The 15,966-nt window shown below is 40.3% G+C and overlaps 1 protein-coding gene across 1 annotated transcript; it reads left to right on the top strand.

Moving 5' to 3' along the window:
* Nucleotides 1-9,635: 9,635 nt before the first annotated feature.
* LOC307157682 (solute carrier organic anion transporter family member 1C1-like) lies at nt 9,636-15,668 on the top strand (the record flags this gene model as incomplete). The annotated part of the gene is made up of 14 exons (XM_079869609.1): nt 9,636-9,743; nt 9,916-10,057; nt 10,239-10,371; nt 10,762-10,868; nt 10,961-11,113; nt 11,213-11,311; nt 12,792-12,995; nt 14,019-14,183; nt 14,271-14,466; nt 14,587-14,752; nt 14,848-15,032; nt 15,109-15,173; nt 15,305-15,422; nt 15,497-15,668. The coding sequence occupies 14 exons, from the start codon at nt 9,636-9,638 to the stop codon at nt 15,666-15,668; spliced, it is 2,013 nt and encodes a 670-aa protein (XP_079725735.1).
* Between the last annotated feature and the right edge of the window lie 298 nt (nt 15,669-15,966).

The raw sequence follows: 15,966 nt of genomic DNA, 5'->3' as shown, positions 1-15,966 counted from the left end.
GAGATCTATCCTTCCACGTCGCCCCACCTCGTCCATCCCTACCCTTGCAAGATTACCACTTACAGCCCTCAATCTACATGTCTAACACCACTGAGGCAGAGTGCAGTGCACCTACAGGTGACTTGGGACATGGCAAATAAACTGGAAAGTTCTGATCTGCTTTGTCAGCAACAAATGTGAGGACAGTCTGGCTGATAGGATCCTGAAGGGAACATATCAGACAAAGGCCATGAGAAGAGGACTGGAGTTGGAGGCTGATGCCATATGGGAGTACACTCAAATAAAGAGGGTCAACCACTATCCGTGTGGATTTATAATCCACCCAGACACGCCTTGGCTGGGAGCATCTCCGGATGGACTAGTTTTTGACCCGACAGAACCATCTCCTTTTGGTCTTCTAGAAATTAAGTGCCCAAATGTTAAAAACTACGTTGACTGTCCCTATGTTAAAATGACCTTAGGCAAAATGGAGCTGAAGACATCACATGCGTACTACTACCAAATTCAGGGGCAGCTGTTGGTAAGTGGCATGACGTGGTGTGATTTTGTTGTGTCGGCGGAGGAAGACACATTGATTGATAGAATATACAGAGACGTAGAAGTGTTCAAGGTCATCAGAGACAAAGTTGACCAATTTTATTTCAATGTTTATATGCGAAAATGCATGTAACTGATCAACTTAATAAACAATGCAATCTGAACAAACATGCAAACTTGGCTGATTTACTTTTTACAATGTTGGTTTAGACAAACAGCACATAAAAGTGGAGTCCATATAATAAATAACATTTATATACATAAGTAACATTTGTTTTAAGAATGCACACGCACACACACACACCATTCAACACAAGGTCAACATTTCAAACCTCATTTGCCCAGGTCTTGACCAGAGGGCCATTTTGGAAATTAGAGAGTAGACAGGCGACTGTAAAAATTTGATTAATACTCCCTGATATGGCAAGCGGGATTGTGGTTTCAAACAGTTTGTTTTCCTTCACTCTTCTGATTAGCCTCTCTACATGTACCCTCAAGCGAGCAATTGACTGTGTTTCCAGCACATCTGCCTCTGCCATTTGGGCCCTCTGGATGACAAAGGCTGGGCGGTAAACAGTCCCAGGGGCCAGGTCGTCCACCAAGAACCCTTTGTCCACCATAATTGCTGTGTCAGGGGTAAGGAGGTTTTTGATCCCAGACGGACGGAATATTTCCTTGTTGCTCATGGAGCCCTCGAAGAGGGGCGAGATGAATGTCAGAGCTCCATGAGGGGACATACCAACCATGGCTTTAAAAGTGCAATGTGATTTGTAGTGTGAAAACACTTCACTTTGTAGAACCAGGGAAGATGGTGTCTGGCACCGTAGTTCAGTGCAGTCAAGGATGACTTGTGTGTCATTGTATGCACTGAACTCTGGTGGAAGATTGTCCTTAACAGCTGCAGGAGACATCCAAAAACAGACTGAGCCCAGCAGAGTGTAGAGGAAGTTGGCCCAGGTGACGATGATGCGACTTACTGTTGTCCTATGTATTTTGAAGCGATGAGCCAGTTCCCTCTGTGTGCAGCCAGTGGACAGGTATGTCAGGAACAAGAAGAGCTCATCTATCGCCAGCAGTTTCTAAGGGTTGGGGAGAAATATATAGATAGATACTTTATTCATCCTGAAGGACATTTTAGACATCCAGTAGCTTATACTATGTACAAACTAGGGGTGGAACAGTACATGTATTCATTCGTATTGAACCGAAATGGTACGGGCGTCACGGTTCGGTGCATGAATGTACACGGAGAATACACGGTACAAAAAATAAATAAAATTTGCGTGCAAATTAATGAATGTAATGCAGAACTACTGTTAGACATGCAATAAACCACAACATTGTGCTTTTGTCAAACTGTAAACTCCTTTCAAACTGTACAAACAAACCTACATCTGTTACCCAACCAAAATCACACACACACTGTTTAAAAGCAAAAAATATTTATCCGACCCCATTTTAAAACAGTCTGTTGGTGCCATCTTTTGGACATTGATCATATTGCATTGGTTTTCATTTCTTGTCCTCAAACAGAGGACCAATCTGTTTATTGTTAAGTTACACATTCTACATTGACTAAAAAAGATGGTCTTTTAATGGTAGCATTATTTTATACAGAAATCAATCATTTATAATTCAGATGAGAATAAAGTTAGTGTTAATTAAAATTAAGGAAAACAAATATATGGATCTGAAATATAAATTAATTTTAAATTCATTCAGGTACAATTACCAAACATATCTCAAGGTCTTTGTCTTTTTATTAATTTAATTAATAAACTAATTGTATAAAACTATTGTCAATGCACTACAAATAAACTGGTTCTATGCCTTTACTTTATTAATAAAACTTATTTAAAAAATACAAGGCTTAAGACATTTATTTTCTTGTGGTGGTACAGCCTGAGACATGCACAATAAAAAAAAATTGCCTTCTACATTTTTGTTTTGTTTTTCCCTCCATTGTACCGAACTCGTACCGAACCGTGATGTCTGAACCGAGGTATGAACCGAACCGTGACTTCTGTGTACCGTTCCACCCCAGTACACACAAATACATACATTCACCCACATAAAAATGAAATCCCACACAGATAACCATGTGTATAAAACCATGAGAAGGGCACACTTACAGTTGGTCTGGTGACTGGGCTTTCAGTGACTGTGCTGGTGGAAGATGCTCTCTTGGCTCTGCTGGTCACCCTGATCATTTTGGATGTTGCACACTCTATCAGGCTCCAAAACGCCATCAGGTGCTTGTAAGATGGGAATCTGAAATATAGTATCCTCATCAGAAAGGGAAAACGGAGAAAATTGTAGTAACACACAGAAACGGACAATGGCAGACAAAGTACACAAATACTGTACATCAGTGAAAGTAAATCACTTAGGCTAATATTCACTGCTGTTGAAATTACACAGCCTAAGCTCTCATTCTGTTCAATGTTTTTTTTTTAAATATTATTTTTGTTTTGTTTTCTATTTTTCAAGGTAAATGTAAAATGTTTCGACTGATGCTGTGTTGAGTTTGGTTATGCTAACATTAATATTGTGCACAGAGGGGTCAATAGTCCAAGTATGATAGTGGCCATTGCAATGACAGACTAGGAGGATCCACTGCCGATAGGCCAGGCCAGAGCAAACAAAAACAATTACGTAGTAATTCACATAATTAGCCTCCCCAAGAAAAGTAGGTACTGGATTACATTTACTTAGTTACTGTCCAACACTGAAAACAGAAAGTGGGATTGTACATCTTACCTGGTGTAAAATCTAATGTCCTCAGGTGACGAGGCAAATCGCTGAAGTCCAAAAGAACTGTTTAGATGGAGAGTTTGGACTTGTTCTCTCAAGGCCTCAATTTCTGTCTTCATCCTCTCGTACTCTTCCTTGTCAACACAAACGGTGGGTCGGGCTTCGTGCTCCATCGGGACGGCTTCCTCATCTGGGATGGCCTCATCCTCGATGTCCTCCAGCTCAGGCTCTGGACTCGAGGGTTTAGTACGCCGTTCCCAAACCCCGGCACATCTTTTCACAGAGTAGTCGTTCCAGTGGAACAACGATGGCACTGCATTACGTGATAAAACCCGTCTACCCTTAGCAGTCGTCCGGATTAAATGTTCTTCAAAGTGACGACTGCATACCTTTGTGTTTTGAGTGACTGTAAATTCCGCCCTCCGTATTCTGTGCAGCCACTTAGCACATAGGATAGCCTCCTGAGGAAACCGATGAAAACTAAATACGCTGTTGTGTCGACTTGAAGCCGAGCAACTTGGCACACAGCAGTGATTATTTGAGCCGGCCACAGTTTTCATCAGTTTAAATGTACCTCGTACATTGTACTTCTTTCGTACACCAGCACCACTCATTTTGCGAACAACGCCGACGGCTCCGCTTTGGTTGCTAGGATGTAAATAGAACGACCGGAAATGAATACGCCAACTTCTAGACAAACCAGAAGTTTGTTCCTTCGCCTGTGCACGTAGCCCATACTTTTCAAATTGTTTTGTTTCTCATTTTTCTAGTATATTATTTATCATTGTTTTGTGCTACTGACTGTTCTTTTGGTTTACTTTTGAGTGTGTTGCAGTGTTGTACTGTATCTGTTCGATTTGTGATTTACTTCAAAGGTGCTGGTAGAAGGTCAGTGAGGGTAATACCCAGCGTTGGCACTAAACCTTGATTTTTCTATTTTTGTTTTGTGTAGTATTGTTTTTGGGTTTGTTTATTTAAATGTTGATTATTTGTGTATGTTTGGAGTGAGTGTCATACAATTTGAGACCTGTATCTTGCTCTCGTTACAGGAGCTGAGGCTTCAGGGCAGGCCGCTAGTAGGCCCTTACGCGGTGGTGGAGGGCTCGTCACAGAGTGCTGTGTGGTTATTTCTTGACTTTATTGCAGTGTGTGTGCTGATACTTGTACACAGGGTGCTGAGAGTGATATAGAGGCCTTGTGCTTACTGAGTTTATGCATCTGCCGTTAAGCCTCGGCCTCCTTTTATCTCGTGGTCTCTTTTTGTATTGTGAATGTTGATGACCCAGATTTGTGATCTTTTAAAAACGATTGAGTATTTAAATAAAGCTTTTGTATTATTGGTATCCACGTCTCTAGCCCTTCTTGACAATCACGTTCCTGTGTGTCTTGTGTAAAATCGTAGATCCATAATATTTCCCTGGTAAACAGGGTGGCGTAGTCGTGTTTAAGCTAGAGGTAGTGTTCCTATATTTCGCTCCTCGTCTAGAAGAGAGAGCCCCGCTACATACGCTACTGTATTTTCATATTGGTCATTATGGTGGTACTTAGAGAGCCAAATATTTTCTGAGGTGGTACTTGGTGTAAAAAGTTTGAGAACCACTGGTGTATAGGTGGTTTGCAGTCACATGATTGTGATGACGCGCGAAATTCAAATGGAGGGCAGGAAGTGAAGATCAGAATGGACGAGATGGAGGAAAGTCTGTACTGTACTACTTTAGACGCTATTACAAGAGAAAGAGAAAGATAAAAAATCTAAACAAATGGATGTGATCCTTGCGTTATGAAGAGGAGTGATTTTTCAACTGGATTGAAAGACAGTCCCTCCAGTTTTTCGCGATTCCGCGATCGCTGAATACAACGCAAAATCAACAAATTGTCGCATTTTTTGCGATCCTGCATAATTCCTAATTTAACTGCAAAATAATAACAAAAATGAAAAAGACCTCACAAAATATCTCTAGTTTAATTAAAGTTTCAATGCATTTTACGTGGATACAGATGTTGCGCACGCGTGATGTCTGTGAGCGGTCTGTCAGAAACATGGCGAAAGAAAATTAGTCTCACCTGCCCTCTCACATAAGCGCCAAGGAGCGGGCTAAGCAATATCCTGATATATTGCACGAGAGCATGCACGAGAGTGGGGGTAAATTGTTTTGTGTTGACCGAGTGACTGCCTGACTGCAGTGTGTGTGTGTGTGTGTGTGTGTGTGTGTGTGCGTGCGTGTCCGTGTGTGTGTGTGACTGGCTGCGTGTCACCGCCTGTCAGCGTAAATTCTCTTTATAGCGCTTGAACAAATACACATAGCAACAATTACTTCAAAATATTCATCTTGGCGAGTATTTACGTAAAACTATCAGTAATAACTGATTGGGACGTTTGTCATTACTGTAGTAGGTCTTAAAGTGACAGTAACCTAATTTACCTGCTTTTGTCAGTGTTGTTAATGTTAATCAAGCAACAACAATAGCTACAGCACAATTTAAAAAAAAAACGTAAATTATCCACTGTTTGTAACTGTATCCTTGTATTTATTTGTCCTGTTTTGTTTCTTTTTGTTATTTGTTCCTTTGTTCTTATATCATTACTGAGTGTTTACTTGATTATTTAAATAATTTCTTGGATGTTCCTGGTTGTGCCCATAGGTTGTTTTAAAAGTTAATTTGATGAGAATTTGATTAGACCAAAATAAACAAGCTTTATGCATTTTGTTTGTGATTTGTGTCATGTATGACTATTGCGCATCTGACATAATACTTTTATGGTAAATGTGATGTCTTAATTATAAAATATAAAAATCATTTTGATCGCAAAAATCACACAAAAAAATCGTGAAATCCTGGAGGGACTGGAAAGATTTGCCTGTCATTGAGGCTGTCATTCTATTTTGTCCTGTGGATTATCCATAACGTTAACTAACAACCATTCAACGCTGCGGCGCTTCTCGACGTTACTTTTACGGCTGTTTACTTTACGTTATTAGGTTAACCACTCTCAAAGGTCCGCTGAAACACCACTAAAGCACTGAAGGCTGCACCCTCAAAACACTTTGTAGGTAGCTTTGCTAACGTTACGCGTTAGAGTTTGTAAGTTACTCCTGTAACTGAAGACAAAGAAAAGAAGAAACAATTACTTTGACTTTACAAAGTTCAGAAACTGGTAACTGTGTGTGTGTGTGTGTGTGTGTGTGTGTGTGTGTGAGTGTAAGTTGTATTAACTGACCTTTGATGAAGTGATCACTAAATGTAGCAAATCACTTCCTGCCCTCCATCTGCATTTCGCGCCATGGCAACGCAGTAACGCGACGTCATATGCAAACAACCTATAGGATGCCAAAACAGTCTGACAGGGCACTGGGTTTGCCAGTAGCTGAAAAACTGGTTAAACATTGCAAACCTAAGCAATTTTTAGTACATATTAACTACAAGTTTACTATTTCGTAAGGCAGAGAAGGCACGTGTGAACTGCTAACAGAACATACTGTACATATTGCACCAAAAATATACAGATTTGTGTTGGTTGGTGTCATTGTGTGTTTTTGATGCTGTTAATGGCTCATCTTGTTTTAATTCATTATTACTTTTACAGTGAGGAAAATAAGTATTTGAACACCCTGCTATTTTGCAAGTTCTCCCACTTAGAAATCATGGAGAGGTCTGAAATTGTCATCGTAGGTGCATGTCCACTGTGAGAGACATAATCTAAAAAAAAAAAAATCCAGAAATCACAATGTATGATTTTTTAACTATTTATTTGTATGATACAGCTGCAAATAAGTATTTGAACACCTGAGAAAATCAATGTTAATATTTGGTACAGTAGCCTTTGTTTGCAATTACAGAGGTCAAACGTTTCCTGTAGTTTTTCACCAGGTTTGCACACACTACAGGAGGGATTTTGGCCCACTCCTCCACACAGATCTTCTCTAGATCAGTCAGGTTTCTGGGCTGTCGCTGAGAAACACGGAGTTTGAGCTCCCTCCAAAGATTCTCTATTGGGTTTAGGTCTGGAGACTGGCTAGGCCACGCCAGAACCTTGATATGCTTCTTACAGAGCCACTCCTTGGTTATCCTGGCTGTGTGCTTCGGGTCATTGTCATGTTGGAAGACCCAGCCTCGACCCATCTTCAATGCTCTAACTGAGGGAAGGAGGTTGTTCCCCAAAATCTCGCAATACATGGCCCCGGTCATCCTCTCCTTAATACAGTGCAGTCGCCCTGTCCCATGTGCAGAAAAACACCCCCAAAGCATGATGCTACCACCCCCATGCTTCACAGTAGGGATGGTGTTCTTGGGATGGTACTCATCATTCTTCTTCCTCCAAACACGTTTAGTGGAATTATGACCAAAAAGTTCTATTTTGGTCTCATCTGACCACATGACTTTCTCCCATGACTCCTCTGGATCATCCAAATGGTCATTGGCAAACTTAAGACGGGCCTTGACATGTGCTGGTTTAAGCAGGGGAACCTTCCGTGCCATGCATGATTTCAAACCATGACGTCTTAGTGTATTACCAACAGTAACCTTGGAAACGGTGGTCCCAGCTCTTTTCAGGTCATTGACCAGCTCCTCCCGTGTAGTTCTGGGCTGATTTCTCACCTTTCTTAGGATCATTGAGACCCCACGAGGTGAGATCTTGCATGGAGCCCCAGTCCGAGGGAGATTGACAGTCATGTTTAGCTTCTTCCATTTTCTAATGATTGCTCCAACAGTGGACCTTTTTTCACCAAGCTGCTTGGCAATTTCCCCGTAGCCCTTTCCAGCCTTGTGGAGGTGTACAATTTTGTCTCTAGTGTCTTTGGACAGCTCTTTGGTCTTGGCCATGTTAGTAGCTGGATTCTTACTGATTTTATGGGGTGGACAGGTGTCTTTATGCAGCTAACGACCTCAAACAGGTGCATCTAATTTAGGATAAAAATGGAGTGGAGGTGGACATTTTAAAGGCAGACTAACAGGTCTTTGAGGGTCAGAATTCTAGCTGATAGACAGGTGTTCAAATACTTATTTTCAGCTGTATCATACAAATAAATAGTTAAAAAATCATATATTGTGATTTCTGGATTTTTTTTTTTAGATTATGTCTCTCACAGTGGACATGCACCTACGATGACAATTTCAGACCCCTCCATGATTTCCAAGTGGGAGAATTTGCAAAATAGCAGGGTGTTCAAATACTTATTTTCCTCACTGTATATATGTCTAATGTAAATTTTCTCTATGTTTTAAAATTTATGGTGTTTTATACGATTTGCCATATAAATACTCATAAAAAGACACAAGAATACTGTCAAAATTAAAGTCATAAATTATGGTATGTCTACACGGCAATGATGTACTAAAAACTGAAACGTTTTTCAAAACGATCCCCGTTCACATGGTTCTGCGAAAACAACTAAAAACGCTGTATTATTCATGCTAGGCCAGTATTTGGCAATGTCACTTTGTAAAGAAATACTACCGCTCTATAGATGGAACACAATACCCATGACATAACTTTTTTGACTGGAAATTCCTTTTTGCACTTGTAAATACAAATAAACCTTCTCCCTGACCAACATTGCATCCTAACAGTAACTCATGTGCAGCATAAATGTATCAAGCTGCATTAAGTACATTGTTATTATTCAGTAGAAAGAATGCAAAGTGTCTCATAAGTACAATTCGATGGATCTCAAAACCTATTTTTGCAACACAAATATAGTCATTTAGTTAATTTCAGCTTGGTGAAAAATGTTTTTGCTCTTTCAAAAAGGCATCAGCATGTAAACAACTTGTGTAAAAACCTACTGCATGTAAATGTGATGGGTTTTGTTTGATCCACATTAGGGTTAAAGGAATACTCTGCGAGTTAAAGGTTAATAAAACTGTCTAAACCTGTAGGTGAAAAAGACACTTTCAGAGATCCCGCTTTGGGGATACTTCAACTGCATATACAACTGCTTTTTCTCTAAGACACATCTAGACATGTGAGTTTCAAAATTGTGAATTAATAATATTTTAATCATGTTTGCATTTGATTACGATGTATTTTGCCTTGAATCATCTCTGACATGATAGAAGTGGATGGAGACACTTTTTTTAAGAAAAAAAAAGAAAGAAACTGTATCTGCTTAAGTATGTTAAATAGTGGTTCTTAACTTTATTTATTTTTTGTCCGTTTTTAAGACATCGAGGCAGTTCAACATAGTATCAAAATGTATTTGTTTTATTGGTGTTATATTTTATTGTATTTTTTTCACTTATGACATTTTTTACAGTTTCTATTTTTCCACATAAGCACACAACTTCTTTCATTTTTCATTAGTTTGTGATTTGTTTACCTCTTCACTAGCCCATTGTTCACCATGACAGAGGAGGGCAGCCCAGAGGGGTTCTTTGAGTCCAGACCAATGGAGTATTCAGACAGTAATAAGAAAACATCTCAGGCCAAATGCTGCTCCCCAAGTCTAAAGGCAAGAGACATTGTCTTTGACCATATGCATGTTTAACCGAGCAACAAGTGTAGAACCACTATTAGCTGATTATTTGTTTTAATAGTGGTGTATAATAGCTGTTATACTTCTGACAAAAAAAAAAGGTTAAATCTTCTGACTTAATCTCTTTTCTACCCTTGTGCCTGGAAAGATCTTTATTAGTGTACTTGCCTTCTGTTATTTCTCCAAATCCATGACGGGGGCTTACACCAAAAGCACCATCACTCAGATTGAGAGGCGGTTTGAGATCCCAAGTTCTACTGTTGGTATCATCGATGGCAGTTTTGAAATGGGTGAGTTGAGATGTGTCGAGCTGCACTGAGAAATGAGGGCCAAGGTTCACCCATTAGATGAGAACTTATAGCAGTGAGTCACACCACTGAGGCTGTAATGTTACTGAATTTGGGACAGTTGATTGATGGTATTCTATGACACAACATAGAGCTTGTTAAATAACGTCACATTTGTTTGCAGGTAATCTGTTGGTCATCACTGTGGTAAGCTACTTTGGCGCTAAGTTTCATAGGCCCAAGATCATTGGAGCAGGGGTCCTGCTGATGGGTATAGGGACACTGATAATGGCTTTACCTCACTTCATTATGGACCAGTGAGTAGCGTTCATGGGTCAATGATAAATGAGGCATGTTCAGTTTCATATGATTTAAAAAAAACTCTTATAACATTTTCATGAAAAGTTCAAATGTAATGACTCAAAAAAATGTAATTTAGTCCAAGCATCATGTAAAAGGTATAATTTCCTTATCTGATAGTTTAAGAGATTTGTTGATTATAAAATATGTGTTTTTTAAGTTATTGTATCTATTAATTACTTTTAATGTTATGTTGAATAAATTAATGGATGGCCATCACATAATACCCCTAATTAGCATATTCATACTAAAATATTTTATAAAGATCCACCCTCATAAAAATCAGTATTCTTGAAGATCTGTATTTTTTTTATTATTTACTGTATGTGTCTGTTTGTTTCTGACAGGTATAAGTATGATACAGCTGCCGCCCACACTAATGATGCTGATAATTTCACAGTGAGATCCACATGCTCATCTGACACCCAGAATACTGTTCAACAGCTTGTGTCCGGTAATGCATGGTTATATGTGGAAGCATATGGGGTATTTTAATTGTAAATTGCAGTAAAATACCTAACAGAGCACTCTGTATGGGTTGTACAGGATGCCAAAAAGGGGAAGAGGAAAGCTCGCCCACATGGGTGATTGTGCTGTTGGGAAACATTATTCGTGGCATCGGGGAAGCCAGCATCGGTCCTTTGGGAATGTCTTTCATAGATGATTATGCACACCCAGAAAACTCTGCTTTTTACATTGGTGAGAAAATGATTGTGTGTGTGTTTTTTTTATTTATTTTTTATCTCAAACCAAAGTACCCTTGTCCCTCATGTGATTCAGTCCATTTTTTTTTTTTAGGTTGCCTGCACACACTCGGAGTGATCGGGCCAATTTTCGGTTACTCATTAGGATCTCTTTGTACTAGACTTTATGTGGACATTGGCTTAGTTGATAGAGGTGAGTTAAAAATGTTATACCTTAGAAGTCACTAACAAGAAAGTACCAAAAAGAAGTGCAGTATTACTTTGTTTGTTTTGACATGTACCATGGTAGTACTTCCTCTTTGAAGAACCTTGAGGTACCATGCAAATACAAAATACCATACATATTCATATTCATGGTATATGCATATGGTAATGGTCAAGGTGGAGTTAGAGGGTCGGTAGAGTCTCAGTCTGGAAAACGGGACCACCACAGAAGCATTTTCAGAGCAGAAGATGGACCATGGCAGAACTGGAACCATCGTGGCAGAACAGTTGAACACAATGGTGGAGCAGGAGGCCTCAGGGGCTCAGGAAAGGCCAGAGGAGCAAATTACCCAGGATAGGAAGGCAGACTATGAGGCCTCAGGAAAGCCGGCTGAGTGGAAGACCACAGAAGAGCCAACAGATTAGAAACCCACCATAGGGAACCAGAAGTGTGGATTGTGCCACAAGGATCTCCGATGCTGCAGCGGATCAGGGTAAGTATGCTTCAGAGGAAGTATCAGCAGATGCAGCTGGGAGCACTGAGTTGGTCTTCAGGCTGTAGATGGACTGAGCCATTACCACCATCCATTACTGTCACCAGGAGAACAGGGGAAAACAGGACTCCCTGGAAAGTTAGGAGAAACAGAATTAGGGGGGCCTAACACATGAAGCCATGGAGGCTGAAGGAACTAGGAGTCTGGCAGAATCAATGGACAGAGGTAACAAGGTAAAACTGGAGGAAGGAGTAACATAGAGGGACCCCTAATGAGTTGATGGATGGAAATACCATGGAGGAGCTGGTGGAGAAGTAAAGGAGGATTAAGGTTGGTCTTTGCGGGCAGAACAAAAGGTTCAATGGAGACTCCTGTTACCTACGAGAATTATAGCCCATGAGTGGCCTCTATGGTCAGGAAAAGGGAATGGAAGAAAGGATGGTTGATTTCAACAACAGAGATGGCAGGGATGAAGATCTGGTTGCTCTCTGTGGTTAAGATAATGGAGGAGTGTTATCAGCTTGTCCTCTGCGAGAAGTTAAGATCCCATTGATTTCATAATAAAGGGCTGGTCTACTTTCAGGTAGACAACACACACAGTTTGATGGTGAACCCAAGTGCAGGGTCATTTTTTTAAGTTTATGGATAGTGAACAGGTAAGGATGATAACAGTTGGGATTGCAGGACAGGTAAGATGGAGAACAGATGAAGATAAGGAGTCTTTCGATGAAGGAAAGCTGAGATGGACAAGAGGTAAGTAACTCTACTAACTAAGTCCAGAAAAGTCCATTTGTTCTTATCAGAGATCAGACACTGAGTGACTGTGGAGTATAAATGCTGTTCTTGATAGCAGGTGTGATAGAATATATGGAGTGGGCGAATAGTGAAATGATGTGGAGAGCCCGATGAAGGTGTCACATATATATTTTTCTAACACATAGATTGTTTATTTGTATATTTTCTTCTCATTATCAGAGAGTGTGACCATCACCCCTCAGGACTCTCGCTGGGTTGGGGCCTGGTGGTTGGGTTATGTGGTTTCTGGGCTGTTGACTCTGCTTGCTGCTTTGCCTCTCTGGTTCCTGCCAAGAGCCTTACCTGAAAACCCCCAAACCTATGAGCTAGACAACCCCTCAAAACAACATAAACACACACCCAGCATTACAGAGATAGCTAAAGGTATGGCAACCTTAAGGCCTGTTCACACCGTGACAAATTTTGCGTGCGATATTCGCCGACGTTTAACGCCTCGTGACTAAACAAAGGGCGCCAATGTGAGTGTGCACACCGGCGTGAAAAACGCCACACGTAAAAGCATCATTTTTTAAAAGACGCCTCGGGTTAGTTTTTTTTGGTTTGACGCGCTGCGTCAAAAACTATCCGACCAATGAGATTGGCGCTTTTGTTCACGTGTCTGGAGCTTCTGAAGTTACAGTAAAACACAACTTGGGGGCGCTCAAACACAAAACAGTCTTGCCGAGCACACATACGTAACGGCGAAGAAGATATACACCAAGTAGCGTCTACACTGCGAAATAAGACGAGGAAGATGCAAGGCAAGATGATTGTAGAGCTGCTGGTCTCGTTGGTGTTGGAACATAAAGAACTATATGACAAACGCGACAGCGACTACAAAAATCTTGATAAAAGAGAACTGTTATGGAGTGGTTTCTGTTTTACATTAAGCGCCATCTAATGTCAGGGAATGAATTTGCATGTTCACTCTGCTCATCGTCAGCGAAAATCGCTTGGGTGTGAACACAAAAAACACGTTGAAAAACGCTGGCGAATAACGCGCGGCGATATTCGTCCCGGTGTGTAGGGCCCTTTACACAGACCACAAGGGTTAGATGCATACAATTTAGGCCTATTTAAATCTAATTAGTCACTGAGACTAATTAGTCATATGTAGTACTTTATGTATGTGTGTGTGTGTGTGTGTGTGTGTGTGTGTGTGTGTGTGTCATTATGGAGCTTTACAGTTTCAGTCTCTTTTAATTAAACATATTGAATAGGTGGCCAGGAGATCCTCCAGAATATCAAATTTATGTAACACAGATCAACGTAATACAGGTTTGGAAGAATATGAGTTTTCAGGAAATTATTGGTGGTGGTTATTATAAATTATAAAGTGTTATTATGGTCTACTATGACAAATAAAAGAGATTGTTCTAAATATTTGCTTATTTGCTTGTTTTCTAGATTTTGGGCCGTCCCTGAAGCGTCTGCTCACCAACAAGATCTATCTCCTGTACCTGGTTTCCAATGTAATGACATTCAATGCCTTTGTCATATTAATAACATATACGTCAAAGTATTTGGAACAACAGTTTGGACAAAGTGCATCCAAGACAAACTTTCTCATAGGTGACAACTGCCATGATTACGGCCATGTTTTTTTTTTTTTTTTTTTTGCTGGCTGTTTAAACTGAGTGTGCTTATATATTTCTGTAGGAGTGACATCTATTCCAGCTGTGGCTCTGGGTATGTTCCTGAGTGGGTGGATAATGAAGAGGTTTAAACTGGATCTGCTGGGATCTGCAAGAATGTTGTTTTTCACTGCAATTGCCGCATTGTTTCTCACCATACCTTACTTTGCTCTTAGCTGTGAAAATACAGATGTCGCTGGGGTCACAGTGCCCTATCAAGGGTACTTTCATCTCCAGTCACACTCTTATTGCATCATGGAAACTATACATTATCCATCAATTCAATCTATCCATTGAACACACTGCTTGTAATATAATATTATCAATTGTTTATGTGGCAGATCTGTAGAAGTTCAGAATATAAGCAGTGATGTCCTCACTTCTTGCAATGCTGACTGTGGGTGTCCTGACTTCCAATGGGATCCAGTGTGTGGACAGAATGGAGTGACCTACATCTCTCCTTGTCACGCAGGCTGCAGTTCCACTCGTGGCACAGGACAGAATATGGTGAACAACTTTCTTAAACTGTTGACCTCAAATTCATTATTACATGTGTTTGAGTGTCTTTTCTTTCATTTTTTTCATTTGCGTGTGTTTGTCAGACATTCCACCACTGTACATGTGTCCAGAGCTGGGGAATGAGTGCTGGGAACTCCACTGCAGTGCTTGGACAGTGTTCACGAGAGAGCAGATGTACTATAATGTTCTACATCTATCTGGGGCTGCAGTCTTTCGCCTTCTTTGTGAACAGTCTGGGCACTGTTCCCTTCTTCATCATCTCATTGAGGTTCTGTTTAATTACTTTACATGCTTTGTATTTATATGGATGAAATTTGTATTAAATGTTTAATCTGTTCTTGCAGGATTGTGGATCCTGAGCTGAAGTCTCTCTCAGTGGGCGTGCTGCTTTTAGTTTTAAGAGTTTTGGGTAAGTTCACATTTGTATTGTTTGGGTTTATTTAGAAGAAGTGCCCCAAGAATGGAAATTAATTCATAGGTGTTATTCACATAAAGGTCTGGCACAGCATTGTTTTTCAATGCAATTTCACTCTTTTAAAGGTGGTATTCCTGCTCCCATTTACTTTGGGGCTCTTATTGACTCTACCTGTCTGAAATGGGGTCACAAGAAATGTGGTGGAAGAGGTGCTTGCAGAATGTATGCCACTGAGACTTTTAGGTGAGCAAATCTGGCAGGAGTATTCTATGTAGCCCCAACTGATGTATGCTAAAATGTAATGTGACCCTCATTAGGTTCCTGTTTCTGGGACTGGTCAACTGTCTCCGGTTGTTAGGATATATCCTGTTATGGGTGGCCATCATACAGATTAACAGGAAAGTACAGAATGATAAACGGAAGTCCAAGGACATAGAACTGCAAGAGCCTATGCTGTATGTTCCAGAACAGCAGAATACTCTAAAATAATGTTCTGCGTGGTTTTATTTTGTATTTGTATATGTGTGCTTTTTTATGTGCTTTGTTTTGTTTTGTTCCTGGGTCATTTTAAAAATATGGTGACATATGGAGGAATGACATACGTGGAATCCACACGTACCAGATGTGGGCCGCGCACATATGCGCATGCCTATCGACTAAACATGTAATGTGCATGTGAATGCCGTAACCGTTTTCATAGATTCACGTTCTGAAGTTTACACGGAAATGATAACGGTATTGCTTTCAAAACTTGTTTTCAGTTGAAAACGGTGTTGTGTAAGCGGCC

The sequence above is a fragment of the Squalius cephalus genome (assembly GCF_949319135.1).
Source record: "Squalius cephalus genome assembly, chromosome: 4".
Lineage (NCBI taxonomy): Eukaryota > Metazoa > Chordata > Actinopteri > Cypriniformes > Leuciscidae > Squalius > Squalius cephalus.
The sequence above is the reverse complement of the archived record's forward strand: the minus strand, read 5'-3'. Positions and strand labels throughout refer to the sequence as shown.